Consider the following 13504-nt stretch of genomic DNA (forward strand, 5'->3'; position numbering starts at 1 on the left):
ATAGCCTCTGTTAAATACTTGCCTGTGCTCGTAAACAGATGTACAGCCTCTGTTACTCGCAATAGTTGTTTCAAGTTCTCAACCATATTATTATCTCTCACACACATTTTAACTTACAAAAAGAAAAAAACAAAGGGATGTTATCTAAAAACATTCCTGGAAACAAGCATAAATTACATTTGAAAAATAATTACTTGTAGAGAAAATAATATTAAACTACAAAAGTAATAAGCCTTTGAAAAATACTCCTAAAAGTAACCACTATTAATATTTTTCCAGCTGTACTCTATGAGAGTTGACTTGGCTATAATTTTAAGATTCGTATGGAACAAACTGGAACATACTTTAATACCAATAGCAAAATTGACTCCAAAAGTTGAAGTTAGCATCCTTCGTCCCAAGTGTGAGCCATGATCAAATGGACACAAAGTAGACAACAAATTAAAAGGACCCAAGCGCTTGCAGTTTTTTGGAAAAAGCACCGGCCCATCCGGCTACGCAAATCGTAAGAGGTATTTTTTTTTTTTTTTGGGAAAGGTAGTAAGAGATATGTTGGATGTGACAGATATAATTAAGGTCGTATTTACAACATTTGGAGATAAGAAACTGTAAGATTCAACAAAATAATAAAGGCAAATTACAAGGCCGGCATATATCTATGAAGTACAATCAGAAAAAAACAACAGATATATATAGTATTCCTTCTTTATCGAACATCTATAAATACGTGAGACGTGAAGGGTTCATGCAAATGATTTCATTACAAAACCTTATTCATTTGATTAAGTAATTTGGTAATTGATCAGATCATGAAAGGTTTCATCTTAACACTGTTTGTGGTTCTACGCGTTCTACCTGGCCAAGCTTCGGTGCACCGCTATTCGTTTATAGTAAGTGTTGTGTTTCTTTATCAATAACAACAGATTCTGTTTGTATTGTCAAGATTGTTATCCAATGGCACATATGTATGTATTTGTGAAACATTAGCTACTTCCAGCTTTCCCTTCTAATATTTGCCCCTAAGGTGTAATTGGCAAGTTTTGGTTTCATTATTTGCATTAAAGTTGTCTCAAGATCTTGAAGGTTGAAGCAGCTAGCCATGCAGAAAAATGTGCATTTCTTTGTAGCTGCAGCTTGCTCGAATAGAAAATAGAAGTCAACATCATGCATGAACATATCTATGATGCAAGTTATTTTTAATGCATTAATTAACAGCTTATCCGATGTGGAGTATCAATCGCACAAACATTGACAGATTATTTTGTGTGTATATGCTTTAATACATGGTCAAATATGCTCTACTGCAGATTGAAGAGGCTCCATATACAAGACTTTGCAGCACTAAGAACATTTTGACAGTAAATGGCCAATTTCCAGGACCAAGTCTGCACATCCGTCAAGGCGATACAGCCATTGTTCATGTCCACAACAAGGGAAACCAGAACATTACTATTCACTGGTCTGCAGCAGAATTTTTTTTTTTTTTTTTTTGCCCTTTTGCAACAATATATTTCAAATGAATCACACGTGAATTGTTCGTGTAATCTCAGATTAATTGGTTTGATTTGTTGCTAGGCATGGAGTCAAATTGCCGAGAAATTCATGGTCGGATGGTCCAGTATACATTACTCAGTGCCCTATAATGCCAGGAAAATCTTTTATCCAAAATATTCAGGTGACTGATGAGATTGGAACATTATGGTGGCATGCTCATAGCGAATGGTCCAGAGCCACAGTCCATGGTGCTTTTATCGTTTACCCGAAAAGAGGAGAAAACTATCCATTTCCTCAGCCTCGCGCAGAAAACACCATCATTTTGGGTATAAACTATAAAGAAACACTTTTAAGTAATCCATAATTTCGTATACATCTAATGCCGTGTTTCTTCCTTTTTGGTATGATATGGCTTTTGACAAATTTAGACCAAAGTTAATAATCAAAATTGATGATTATTGTAGGAGAATGGTGGAAGAGTGACATACAAGCTGTTCTTACTCAGTTCCAACATAGTGGGGGAGACCCGATTGTGTCTGATGCTTTGTTGATAAATGGGCAGCCTGGTGATCTTTATCCATGTTCAGAGCAAGGTACATATATGCCCTTATCATCTCTATAAATCTGACTGCTTTGTCACTCTATTATTTTCGGCTCTATATTTTGCGGGGGTTTTCCAAACTAATTAATACTTTGTCCCTCTATTCTGCTGAAAATGTAAATCCACTGATCCACTCCTGAGTCCTGTTAAACATTGAAACTATCAATTCTTCACGCGTGGAAACCAATAGACTGACATATATCTTTTGCTCTTAACGTGTATTCATTTGGTTCTTTCTATTTGGATAGAGGAAGAACATTTCCAAAAAAGAAAACAAAATTTTATTATGTCCAAAATTTAGTTTTATAAACTAAAAAGAATCTTTCTTGCTACAATCCAAATTTTCTTTTTGGTAATTGAGCTTTCCCTAAAATACAGCGCATGTACTTAAGTCTCTGATAACAATCAATCTTTAGGCAAGAAAAGCTTCTCTGACCTCTGCTGAATGTATCTACGCTGAATATCTAATAAAAACTCCATCACTTTCAGACACCTTTAAGCTGGAAGCGGAATACGGCAAAACTTATTTGCTCCGGATGATCAATGCTGCCATGAACAACATTCTTTTCTTTTCCATTGCAAAGCATCAAATTACTGTAGTTGGATCAGACGGAAGCTACACAAAGCCGTTCAAGAGTGATTATATTGCTATATCCCCAGGACAAACCATTGACTTCTTGTTAGAAGCCAATCAAGCACCTGGTCACTATTACATGGCTGCTAAGGTTTATAACAGCGCTCTACCCGTCCCTTTCGACCACTCCACCACAACTGGAATCATAGAATACAGCGGAAATTACGCTCCATCTTCACCATTATCCTTCCCACGCCTTCCACTTTTAAATGATACAAAAGCATCTGTTAATTTCACAGGAGGCCTAAGAAGCTTAGCAAGCAAAGTAGATGTTCCATTAAATTTGGACACTAAGCTTTTCTTGACAATTTCTGTCAATTTACGCCCTTGTGAGAGAAACAATACTTGTACTGGACCTGCCGGTCACAGATTTGCAGCGAGCATCAATAACATAAGCTTTGTTCAACCTCAAATTAACATACTCCAAGCTTACTATGGTGGTCTTAGGGGGGTCTATGAAGAACAATTCCCGAGTTTCCCACCTTTGAAATTTAATTTCACCGCACAACCTTTCCCATTCAAGTTGATGATACCTTCTCTGGGTACAAAAGTTAAAGTTCTTGAGTACAACTCCAATGTGGAGATTGTTTTACAGGCAACAAGTTTGGTTTGGTCACCAGATCACCCTATGCATTTACATGGCCATAGTTTCTATGTAGTTGGTTCGGGCATCGGAAACTTTGATGAAAAAAAAGACCCTTTGAACTATAATCTTGTTGACCCTCCTCTAAGGAACACGATTGCTGTTCCTAGAAATGGCTGGACAACCATCAGATTCAAGGCAAAGAATCCTGGTACGTGTCACTTCTTCTTTTCTGGGTCTGTATTTTCAAAGATTAAAAGACCGGGAAAACTGAGGAAATTTTGTTGCCAGACAACTCCACATTTCTCACACAGTTTATGGACAACATGTTCATGACTTTTATAGTATTAATCTAATTACTTTCCTGGGCAATTATGAAGAACATTGAAATATATATTGATGTGGCTAGCTATCTAGTGCTTGATGATTAGTACAATTATTTTACGATTGGACTAATTAAGAAGAATACATGCATCCTCAAGGCCTTTTTTCTGAATTAATATCGTGTTCATTCTTGCTGTCGCAATTCTTATATTGAGATAACAGGGCTGCGTGATTTGTTGCAGGAGTATGGCTGATGCACTGCCACCTAGAGCGTCATGCAACTTGGGGGATGGAGATGGTATTCATTGTTAAAAATGGCAAAAGCCCACAAGAACAGTTGCTCCCTCCACCTTCAGACATGCCACCTTGTTGATCCATGTGTGTGTGTGTGTGTGTGCACACACTCAAATTAGAAGTTTAATGGTCCAGGCTTCTATATAAGTGACATATATATATTATATTCAATATTTGATAATTGTCATTCATTTCATTTATTTCTTAAAACCGAACAAAAGGAAAATACTCAGTCTTCTTATCTTATTGGCTGTACTGGATTACACTAATACTTTTCAATTTTTTGTTGAATCAAAAGTAAAGAACTATACTGGTATGAAGTTTTCATTATTTCTTTTCAATTTTGTAGTCGGAGAAAGCAAGGACTTGGAAAGGTGGAAGTAGGAAACAGGAATTCCAATAAAAGAAAAATAAAAGAGAGAGAAAGAGAGAGAGGGCAAGGAACATTCGACTGCATTAAAACCTGTTTCTTTGTTAAATATTTCCTCATCCCTTGTGTTTGCTAGCAAATGACCTGCAAAACAGTTCCAATTCCATCACTATGACTCTTCTGTTACATGAAAGTGTAATACCTTGTTAAACATCCTAACATGGTGACACTTATCCTTCTTTAATTATGTCATAAAACTCAAGTTTAATTCCGGCCAATCAGAAAAACTGTGGTTCAATTCTTCTCTCTACAAGGAAACTTTCTTCTTCCCCAAATCCCCGGCTCCAACCTCATACAGTTCATGTATGAATAACCCCCCCCCCCCCCCGCCCCCCCCCCAAAAAAAAGAGTAGTAAAACCAAACTGGGAGGTTTCCAATTCTATTATAAATTTGATTCTACCAATTTCTTTGAATTGACTAGAAGCATTCCAGAGGAAAAGCAAAATACTAAGAGACATAGAGAAAGATGAGGAGAGAATGAATTGGATGACAAGAGCTAACTGTGACTCTGCTGAGGATCTCAATCCCAAAGGAAGTAGGTTAGGCCTCCATTCAGGCCGCAATGTCGTGGTCTAGTTTCACAATATCAAGCATTTATCTAATTGATCACAAAATTTCCTTTACAACTCAAAAACATAAATCTAGAAGTCTCTGATCCCAAAATGATTATGGTCTTCCACTTGATCCATCAAGTAATAGCTGCTGCTGAACCACCCTTAAATATTAATCCAATGTACATTCCTGCATTTTCAATATAACCCGTCTCAAAATGAACTTTGATTGCACAATTATTTGACAGGAAGAAGTATCGAACAAATAATACAATATTTCCTATACATTTATTTTTGGGTGGTATTAATGATATACTAGCCAAAGTCCAAATCCTCCAAAGGAACGTGGCTGTAATTTTCCTAGCGTGGCCTAACCTGGCACTGGCAGTAATTTCTTATCCAAGAAACTAGTGGCTAATTATTTGTAACTTGATCCTCTTATCCGATATCGACGCCCTCATTAAAAACATGAGATAATGCTCTTCGCTTTTATGGGCTTTGAGCAATTACGTGGCTTAAGAATGCTTTCACTGTTTTCGATTTTTTTTGTTTTTTTCTTCAGATATTCTAATAAGGGGGCATCTTTGTTGTTTCAAGACATCAATTAGATGGGTCTAGACACTGTTAAGACGGGTATATGATTTGTAGGTTTTAGCCACACCAGAAGCAAGAAGGTGCATGTGGTTAATCCCAAAAAATTATTGCCAATTGATTAAGGAAGTTGAGTGCTATTGGGCCTCACCGCAACAGCTAGCTCTTGGAGTGGGAAGGCCTAATAGCGCCCAGCATTGATGACAGAAGCTAGTTATAACAACTCCTTCCGGTCAATATTTGGATGAAATGTTGCCCAATGTTGATGTTGTCCCAACTTAATATCTATCAGGTGAAAGATTGATACTATTCCAACTTAGGACTCTATGTATAAGGTGGAGATTATTGAGTTTATTCCATCGATTGTGGAAGGTGGATATGGTGCTTGGTTGTAAGTGTGAGGAAAGTCTCACCTCTTAAACTAGTTTTTAGGGTGCGAAGGTCTAATGGTATAATATAAAGATGTTCGATGAGTCAAAAATTAATTTTTTTTAAAGAGGAAAAACATATTATGTACTGAAGTTAAAATTACCAGAAAGAAGGTTTGATATATTGTTACTTCCATATTGATTTGAATGTCAGCATTAATTTTTCCAATCTGGTAGATTGCCTTTTATCTAGTGTTGCCAAATTAAATGGTTTGGAATATTGTTATTTCCTTTTTGGTTATGGTCATTAAATGGTTATGAAATATTGTTAGGTTTTAAGTGTTTTTCTAATGGATTGTGAACCATTAATACATCTAAAATTCATCTCTAACTACAACGATGTATATACTAATACTAACAATTATTACCCTTACCTGCATTTGTATGCTTTCTCTATTTGATCTCACATACCCTCTCTTGTATTTATTTACTTTTTCTAATTAATCTTATATTTCTAAAATATGACACCTGAAATATATCTTAATAAGTGCCCAATGACCATCCGTTGATAGACCCTTTTTATAATTAGTTGACTTTAGAAAATGCTGCTAATTGATAGCTTATATGCGGTAAGTATATAATCCCAATATTAAATGTTATTTTTATCTAATTTTCCTCATCTGCTACGTTGCATTTAATTTTAGTGTTGCCAAATTTAATGGTTTGGAGTATTTTATTTTCTTTTTGGTTATGACCATTTATAAGTTTGGTAAGTTTTTAATTTGAGATGGTATGTTAGGTTTTCTTTAATTAGTTGACTTTAGGATTGCTGCTAATTGATAGCTTCCGTACGGTAAGTATGTAATCTAATTAAACACTAAATGTTGTTTTATCTAATTAAAATAAATCAAAAGTATATGATCTAAACATTAAATATTATTTTATCTAATTAAAATAAATCAAAATTATAAGAAAAAAGGATAGGAGGTTTAGAGCTCTCTAAGAGATAGAATTTGAAAAGTGGATTCAACAGTAAAGTAATCATCGACAGAGTTGATTTTTCAGTAAAATAATCTACTCAAATGTATAAATTTCATGGCATGCTCAGATTATATGTCTAAAATTTAATACTTAAGATATTGGTAGATGGAAAACTAAATAAAGTTAAATGAATGGAGAGAATAGTAATTAAAATAGACTTACAATGGGAGAAAGAAATGAAGGAATAAAACTCGCGTAATTTGTGATGGCCAATGGCAATCGCCGGCCCATCCTTGATCTGAAGAATTTTCCAAGTTGTGCAATTAATTAAGGTCGTAATCACAACATTTGAAGATTTGAACCAGTACGGCTCAACAACATACAGACAATTTACGTAAAGCTTTGTATTAAATTAGGAATCCCATTTTGCTGTTTTCAAGTCTTGTATATTGTACTAATAGGACTTGTATAGCATACTTGTCTGATAGGATGATGGTTTAACTTCTTTGATTGGCCGATGTTGCAGGGTTTTGCCCAATTCAATGGTGCATTCTTTTGTTTATCAATCAATAATAAAAAGATCAGGAAATTTACCAAAAACGTAAAATACAATTTAGAAGGTTGGAGTACTTATTCTGGGGAAAAACAGGAATTGATCTACTATTAATTTATGTGTACAATGATGAGAAAAGGCAGACATATACTATTCCTTCATTATCTAAACTCTATAAGTACGTGAAGATTTTCTGCAAACCCTTTCATTACAATACCAACTTCATTTAACAAGTTCTTGGCTTCATTATTTGCATTAATTAAAAGGTTCACTGAAGATCTTGAAGGTTAAAACAGCCATCCAGCAAAATATGCATTTCCTTGTAGCTGATTCCGTGAATTAATAACAAAGTTCAACATCATGCATGAACATATATCACGTTATCATTAAATGCATTACAACTTATTCCAAAATGGAGAATTAATGGCAAAATTAAGAACTTCTCTTATATGTTTATGCTCTAATGCAGATTGAAGAGACTCCATATACAAGACTTTGCAGCACTAAGAACATTTTGACCGTAAATGGACAATTTCCGGGACCAAGTGTACACATCCGTCAAGGAGATTCAGCCATTGTTCATGTCCACAACAAGGGAAACCAAAACATCACTATTCACTGGTATGCAGCAGAATTTTTTTTTTTTGCCCTTTTGCAAGAAAATAGTTCAAAAGCATCCCGTGTTACTTAACTGTTCGTAATCTCAAATTAATTGTTTTGACTTTGTTACTAGGCATGGATTGAAACTGCCAAGGAATCCAAGGGCAGACGGTCCCGTGTACATCACTCAGTGCGCGCCCTATCATGTCTGGAAAATCTTTTATCCAAAATATTGAGGTAACTGATGAGATTGGAACATTATGGTGGCATGCTCATAGTGATTGGTCTACCACCAAAGTCCATGGTGCTTTTATTGTTTACCCGAAGAGAGGAGAAAACTATCCATTTCCCCAGCCTCATGCTGAATTCCCTATCATCTTAGGTAGAAATAAGCACTTTTAAGTAATCCATATACATCTACTACAATTTTTCATTTTTTTTTTTGGTATGATATGACTTTTGACAAATTTAGGCCAAAATTAATCATGATTAATGCAGCAGAATGGTGGAAGAGCGATGTACAAACGGTTCTTTCCGAATTCCTGAGTAATGGAGGAGGCCCGAATGTATCTGATGCTTTCTTGATAAATGGGCAGCCTGGTGATCTTTATCCATGCTCAAAACCAGGTATTGTAACTATAAATCTGATCCTGTCTCTATATTATTTTCGGCTCTATGTTTTTGCTGGGGTTTCCAAACAAAATAATACTCAAAATTTTTGTCCTTCTATTTGGTTGAATGGAAAAATCTACCAATCCACTACTGTTAAAAATTGGAAGCATCGATTCTTTCCCATCTGGAAATCCTTAGACTGACATGGATCTTTCCCTTTCTTGAATGTTTATGCGTGTCTTGCCCTTTGGAATTTTGGATAGAGGAATAACATCTCCGAAAACGAAACGAAAACAACATTTGACGATGTCCAAAAAACGAGACTAAATAGACCTTTCTTGCTGCAATCCAAATCTTATTTTTGCTACTTGAGCTCCCCTGCAGTGTAGCGCATGTACTTGTTGTTTCTCATAAGAATCAATCTTTAGGCAAGAAAAAGATTCTCCTGAGTGAGACCTGGAGCATTTTTTTTAATACATTTTTTTGTCAAATGCGTATGGCTTGCTTATCTAATAACACTCCATCACTTTCAGATACCTTTAAGCTAGCAGTGGAATACGGCAAAACTTATTTGCTCCGGATGATCAATCCTGCCATGAACAACATTCTTTTCTTTTCCATTGCAAAGCTTCAAGTTACTGTGGTAGGATCAGGCGGAAGCTATACAAAGCCATTCAAGAGTGATTATATTGCTATACCCCCTGGACAAACTATTGACTTCTTGTTAGAAGCCAATCAAGTGCCTGATCACTGCTACATGGCTGCTAGGGTTTATAACAGCGCGTTAATTGTACCTTTCGACAACTCGACCACAACTGGAGTCATAGAATACCACGGAAATTATACTCGATCTTCACCACTATCTTTCCCAAATCTTCCATTTTGAAATGATACAAAAGCATCAATTAACTTCATAGGAGCTCTAAGAAGCTTAGCAAGTAAAGTAGATGTTCCATTAGATGTGGACACTAAGCTTTTCTTGACAATTTCTGTCAATTTACGCCTTTGTGAGGCAAACAATACTTGTGCTGGACCTGCCGGTCTCAGATTGCAGCGACCGTATCTTACATTCTTTATATTCTTAAGTGTAACGTATCTCACATTCAAGACCTCAAGCAATTTTCCATTCATTTCGCTTATTTGTGAAACCATAAAATGAAAAGGGCAAAAAAAAAAAAAAGATGCAATCTCCTGTCCTTTTGCTGAACTGAACTAAACTCATAGTTTTCTATTTTGTACAAAATTAGAAGTTAACAACTAGATTCTGAGCTCAAATTCCCCTTTTCTGTTACTGTTTCTTGAATTCCACCTTTCTTCTGCTATTAAAAAAAAATAAACGGATTGGGACGCATAACTACAATTCTAGAATCATTATTTATGGTTTCGAAATATCCGGGTTCTAGTTCTCTGAAAAAGTGGAATCACAACTGCCTCTTGCAGGATGGGTGACTGTTGTGGTTTTGAAACCTCTAGTTACTCTCTGGTTTCTTCTGGTTAAGGATCCGATTTCCACTAATTAAGGTTCTAATCATCCTTGTCACTTATCGTTATAAAGTTTACAATAATATGACAATGAATTTGAAATAAATAATATGACAATAAATTATGTATGATAAATTTCTGTTGTTTTTAGCGTTGTTTGTTCTCTTTCCAATTCATGTGCGGACATGTCAAAACTTCAGCGTTCCTTTTGGTTCAACGCTAGGAAAAAGCTGGATTATGAGCTGTGATATGTCTTTGTGTATTTTGGTTTTGTTGAAAGTAGAAAATTCGTATGCGCCCCTCCAACTCTTGTCTTTTGACATCCCCCCCCCCCCTCTCCACCTATTTTTTTTTTTTTTTTTTGAAAGTGATAGACATGGATAAAAAGATATACTACTATTATCAATTGGTGGCCTACGTTTAATTTTTAGTAAGGTATACATACACTTTGAGTGCTTTTGATATAATTGAAGTATGAAATCTGAAATCTAAAACATGAATCTGTTAAGTTGCTGAATTGTTAAGTACTGAAATTTTACATTCGAGTACATCTTATGTTAAGTGATAAGTGAATAATTTATTACTTATTGTTTTGAGTAAGTTTGTCTAAATAATTTAGAGTCACGCAATTAAGAAAGACGTTTTATTTTTCTATTATTAAAAATGTCTAAAAATATTAAGATTTGTATCTATTAAATTTAAATGCTGAATTGGGTTGTCAAAGACACCCTTTGTTCTGTTCCAAGATTTTTTTAGATAACTGGAATCCAGTCAAGAGTTTATGGACTTTCTTTTGATTGAATACTGTGACCTGTTCAAGAGTCATAATTTTTAATACAACCATAATAAGTTAACAAGTGTTATGATATCTAATTACTTTTGTGTCGTTTAAATTTTATTGTGTAATGAGATTCATGCACACATATCTATTGAAATATTCCTCTTCAATTTGTTAGATGGATGCAGAAGAATTGTGATTTACAAGTAAATTTTTTCCCCAAATGATGGATAGTACTCTTATTATGGACATGGACATATTCTTTTGTCAAAAACAGTTAACACACACATAGGATTCTTGCAACCAAAGGTAACAAAACTTTGTGATTTTGACCTCGCAAATCTCCAATCACAAATGAACGGGATTCTTGCAATCAATTCACCTAGGATTCTTCAACTCTCCGATTACAGCAAAGAGTGAGATAAATTTGCAAACTAGATGGCAAAACTTCCGCTGACTTTTCGCATGTTTTAGCAGGGATTGGAAATTGATGGGATCTGTGGACCCTTTCCTTGTAGGATAAGCAAAAGTGGGGTCATGCTGATCCACCGTTCAGCCGACTTTAGTCGGCTAATCTCCATGAAAACTCATCCATTTCTGCTCGGACAAATCTCGCTAGATTAAAAAGGTGTTCTGACAATTCATTTAAATCTTTTTCATTAAAGGTGAAGTTCGAATCTCTGATTTACGGTTCCAAAAGGGACTCTTTGAATAGCCATTGATGCAAAGCTCAGTGGTTAGCATCAGCTCTCCTAATAGGGGCTGTTCCTATGGAGTGGTGGAGACAGGTCAATCAATTCTTATTAATTCACCAAAATCATCTTGAATGGCAGGAAGCAGTCAAAGAAAAGAGCCCTGATCAAACGGAGGTTCTACCTGAATTAATATCAAATGTTTATGCGTTGAAAGACGGAGAAATTAGTTGTTTTTAGTCGGTAATTGTGACATGAGAAATTCTAGATTAATGCTACTTGAAGAACGTCCAGAGGGAATCATGCCATGACCACCCTTCTGTCACGTTATCATCCAGCAATTCATTTGATGACAAAGCAATCATTCTAATAATCAAGTACGAATTCATGGCTTTTGATGTTAAATAATACAACAATAAAAAAGGAGAATGAGACTTTTACTTTGATTTATGTTTTTGGCGATGAAAAATTAATTGAGACGTCTTACTTACTAATTATAGTCGCATGCATTAAATGTTAACATAGTACTATTATTCAGCAGTTGTGATTTAAGTTTTGTAACTTTTTCAATTTGTATGAGAGAGATTATACTCAAAATCGTGTCCACCAACATTGTGTAGTAACTATCAACTAGGTTTTCAATTTATAATGACTTTAGTATTTTGAATCAAGATTTAGTTGTAAAAATATTGAGAGTCGATACTAAAAATGCGAATATAAACAATGAATTTAGAACGGGAGAAGCCAAAGACACTGAATATAGGGGAAAAAATGACTTTCAATTTAATATTTTATAACAAGGAAAAAGAAAAATAATAAAAATTTTATAAAATATACATCACATTTTTTAGTGTTACTAAACGTTTTAAACAAAAGAAAAGATTAGATGATTTTTTCATTGATGTTAAAATGGAATAAAGGAAAACTGTCGAATTAGTCAACAATCTTCTTTAGCCGAGCCCGTCGTCATTAATGTATATTAATGGTTTGAACCAGAATTGGAACCGTTGATTATGGTTTTGGTCTTTTTTCTTTTTTTTTTTTTTTTTTTTGGAACTAAACCTTTACTTAGAGTTAGCTTAGTCAAGTAATTTCTTTTTGAAAAAAAAACTTTTGAAAAGCAAGGACTTGGGATTTGGGAAGGTGGAAATAGGAATGTGAAATCCCACCCCCCCCAAAAAAAAAAAAAAAAGAGGAAGAGAAGTTAGAAAGGAAAAAAAAACGAAGGCAAGGAACATTCCATAGAGCAAACCGTGATCAATTGGAACAATTAATAACGGAAAAAGATTCTCTGTTTGGATTGATCTATTTTTCAAAAATTAATTTTTCAAATACAATATTCCAATAATGCACAAACAAAAAAATAACTCAAAAAACATTTGATTCATACAATATATCATACATAACTCACAAATATACACAAAAAATTGAAAAAAAATAAATTTTACAACATTTTTCACCTATCACCTATCACCATCACCACCCACCCACCCACTATCGCCACCACCCCTTCCCTCCTCCTTTTTCCCCTCTTCCCTTTCCCTCTTCCTCCTTCCCACCGAGGCCTCTAGTCATGACCAGTTCGTGACCAAAAGGCCTCTAGTCATGACCAGTTCGTGACCAAAGGCCTCTATCTTGTCGAGACTAGATCAAGATCGAGGGGGAGAGAAGGGGCCGAGAGGTGGGGGGAAGAGAAAAGGGGAGGAGGAAGAAGGAGGAGGAAGAGGAAGAGGAAGAGGGTGGCGGCCATGGTGGGTAGGTGGAGATAGTGGCGGTGGTGGTTGTGGGTAGTAGTATTAATTTTTAAAAAATATGATAAAAATATTTTAATTTTAAAAGTTACTCCAAATTATATTTCAAAAACCCCTTGAAAAAACTCACAAAAATTACAGTAAAAGTTTTTTTATATACACTTCCATAATAAAATATTTCAAA

General features: G+C 35.0%; 1 protein-coding gene and 1 pseudogene across 1 annotated transcript; both read left to right on the forward strand.

Moving 5' to 3' along the window:
* Positions 1-769: 769 nt before the first annotated feature.
* Positions 770-4111, forward strand: LOC113712633 (laccase-14-like). The gene is made up of 6 exons (XM_072066879.1): positions 770-890; positions 1308-1459; positions 1576-1820; positions 1959-2087; positions 2585-3523; positions 3879-4111. The coding sequence occupies exons 1-6, from the start codon at positions 810-812 to the stop codon at positions 4007-4009; spliced, it is 1677 nt and encodes a 558-aa protein (XP_071922980.1). The 5' UTR covers positions 770-809; the 3' UTR covers positions 4010-4111.
* Positions 4112-6473: 2362 nt separating this feature from the next.
* On the forward strand, positions 6474-10347 carry LOC140015459 (laccase-14-like; annotated as a pseudogene).
* The last annotated feature ends 3157 nt before the right edge of the window (positions 10348-13504 follow it).

Source organism: Coffea arabica, chromosome 10e (genome assembly GCF_036785885.1).
Source record: "Coffea arabica cultivar ET-39 chromosome 10e, Coffea Arabica ET-39 HiFi, whole genome shotgun sequence".
NCBI classification, from domain to species: Eukaryota; Viridiplantae; Streptophyta; class Magnoliopsida; order Gentianales; family Rubiaceae; genus Coffea; species Coffea arabica.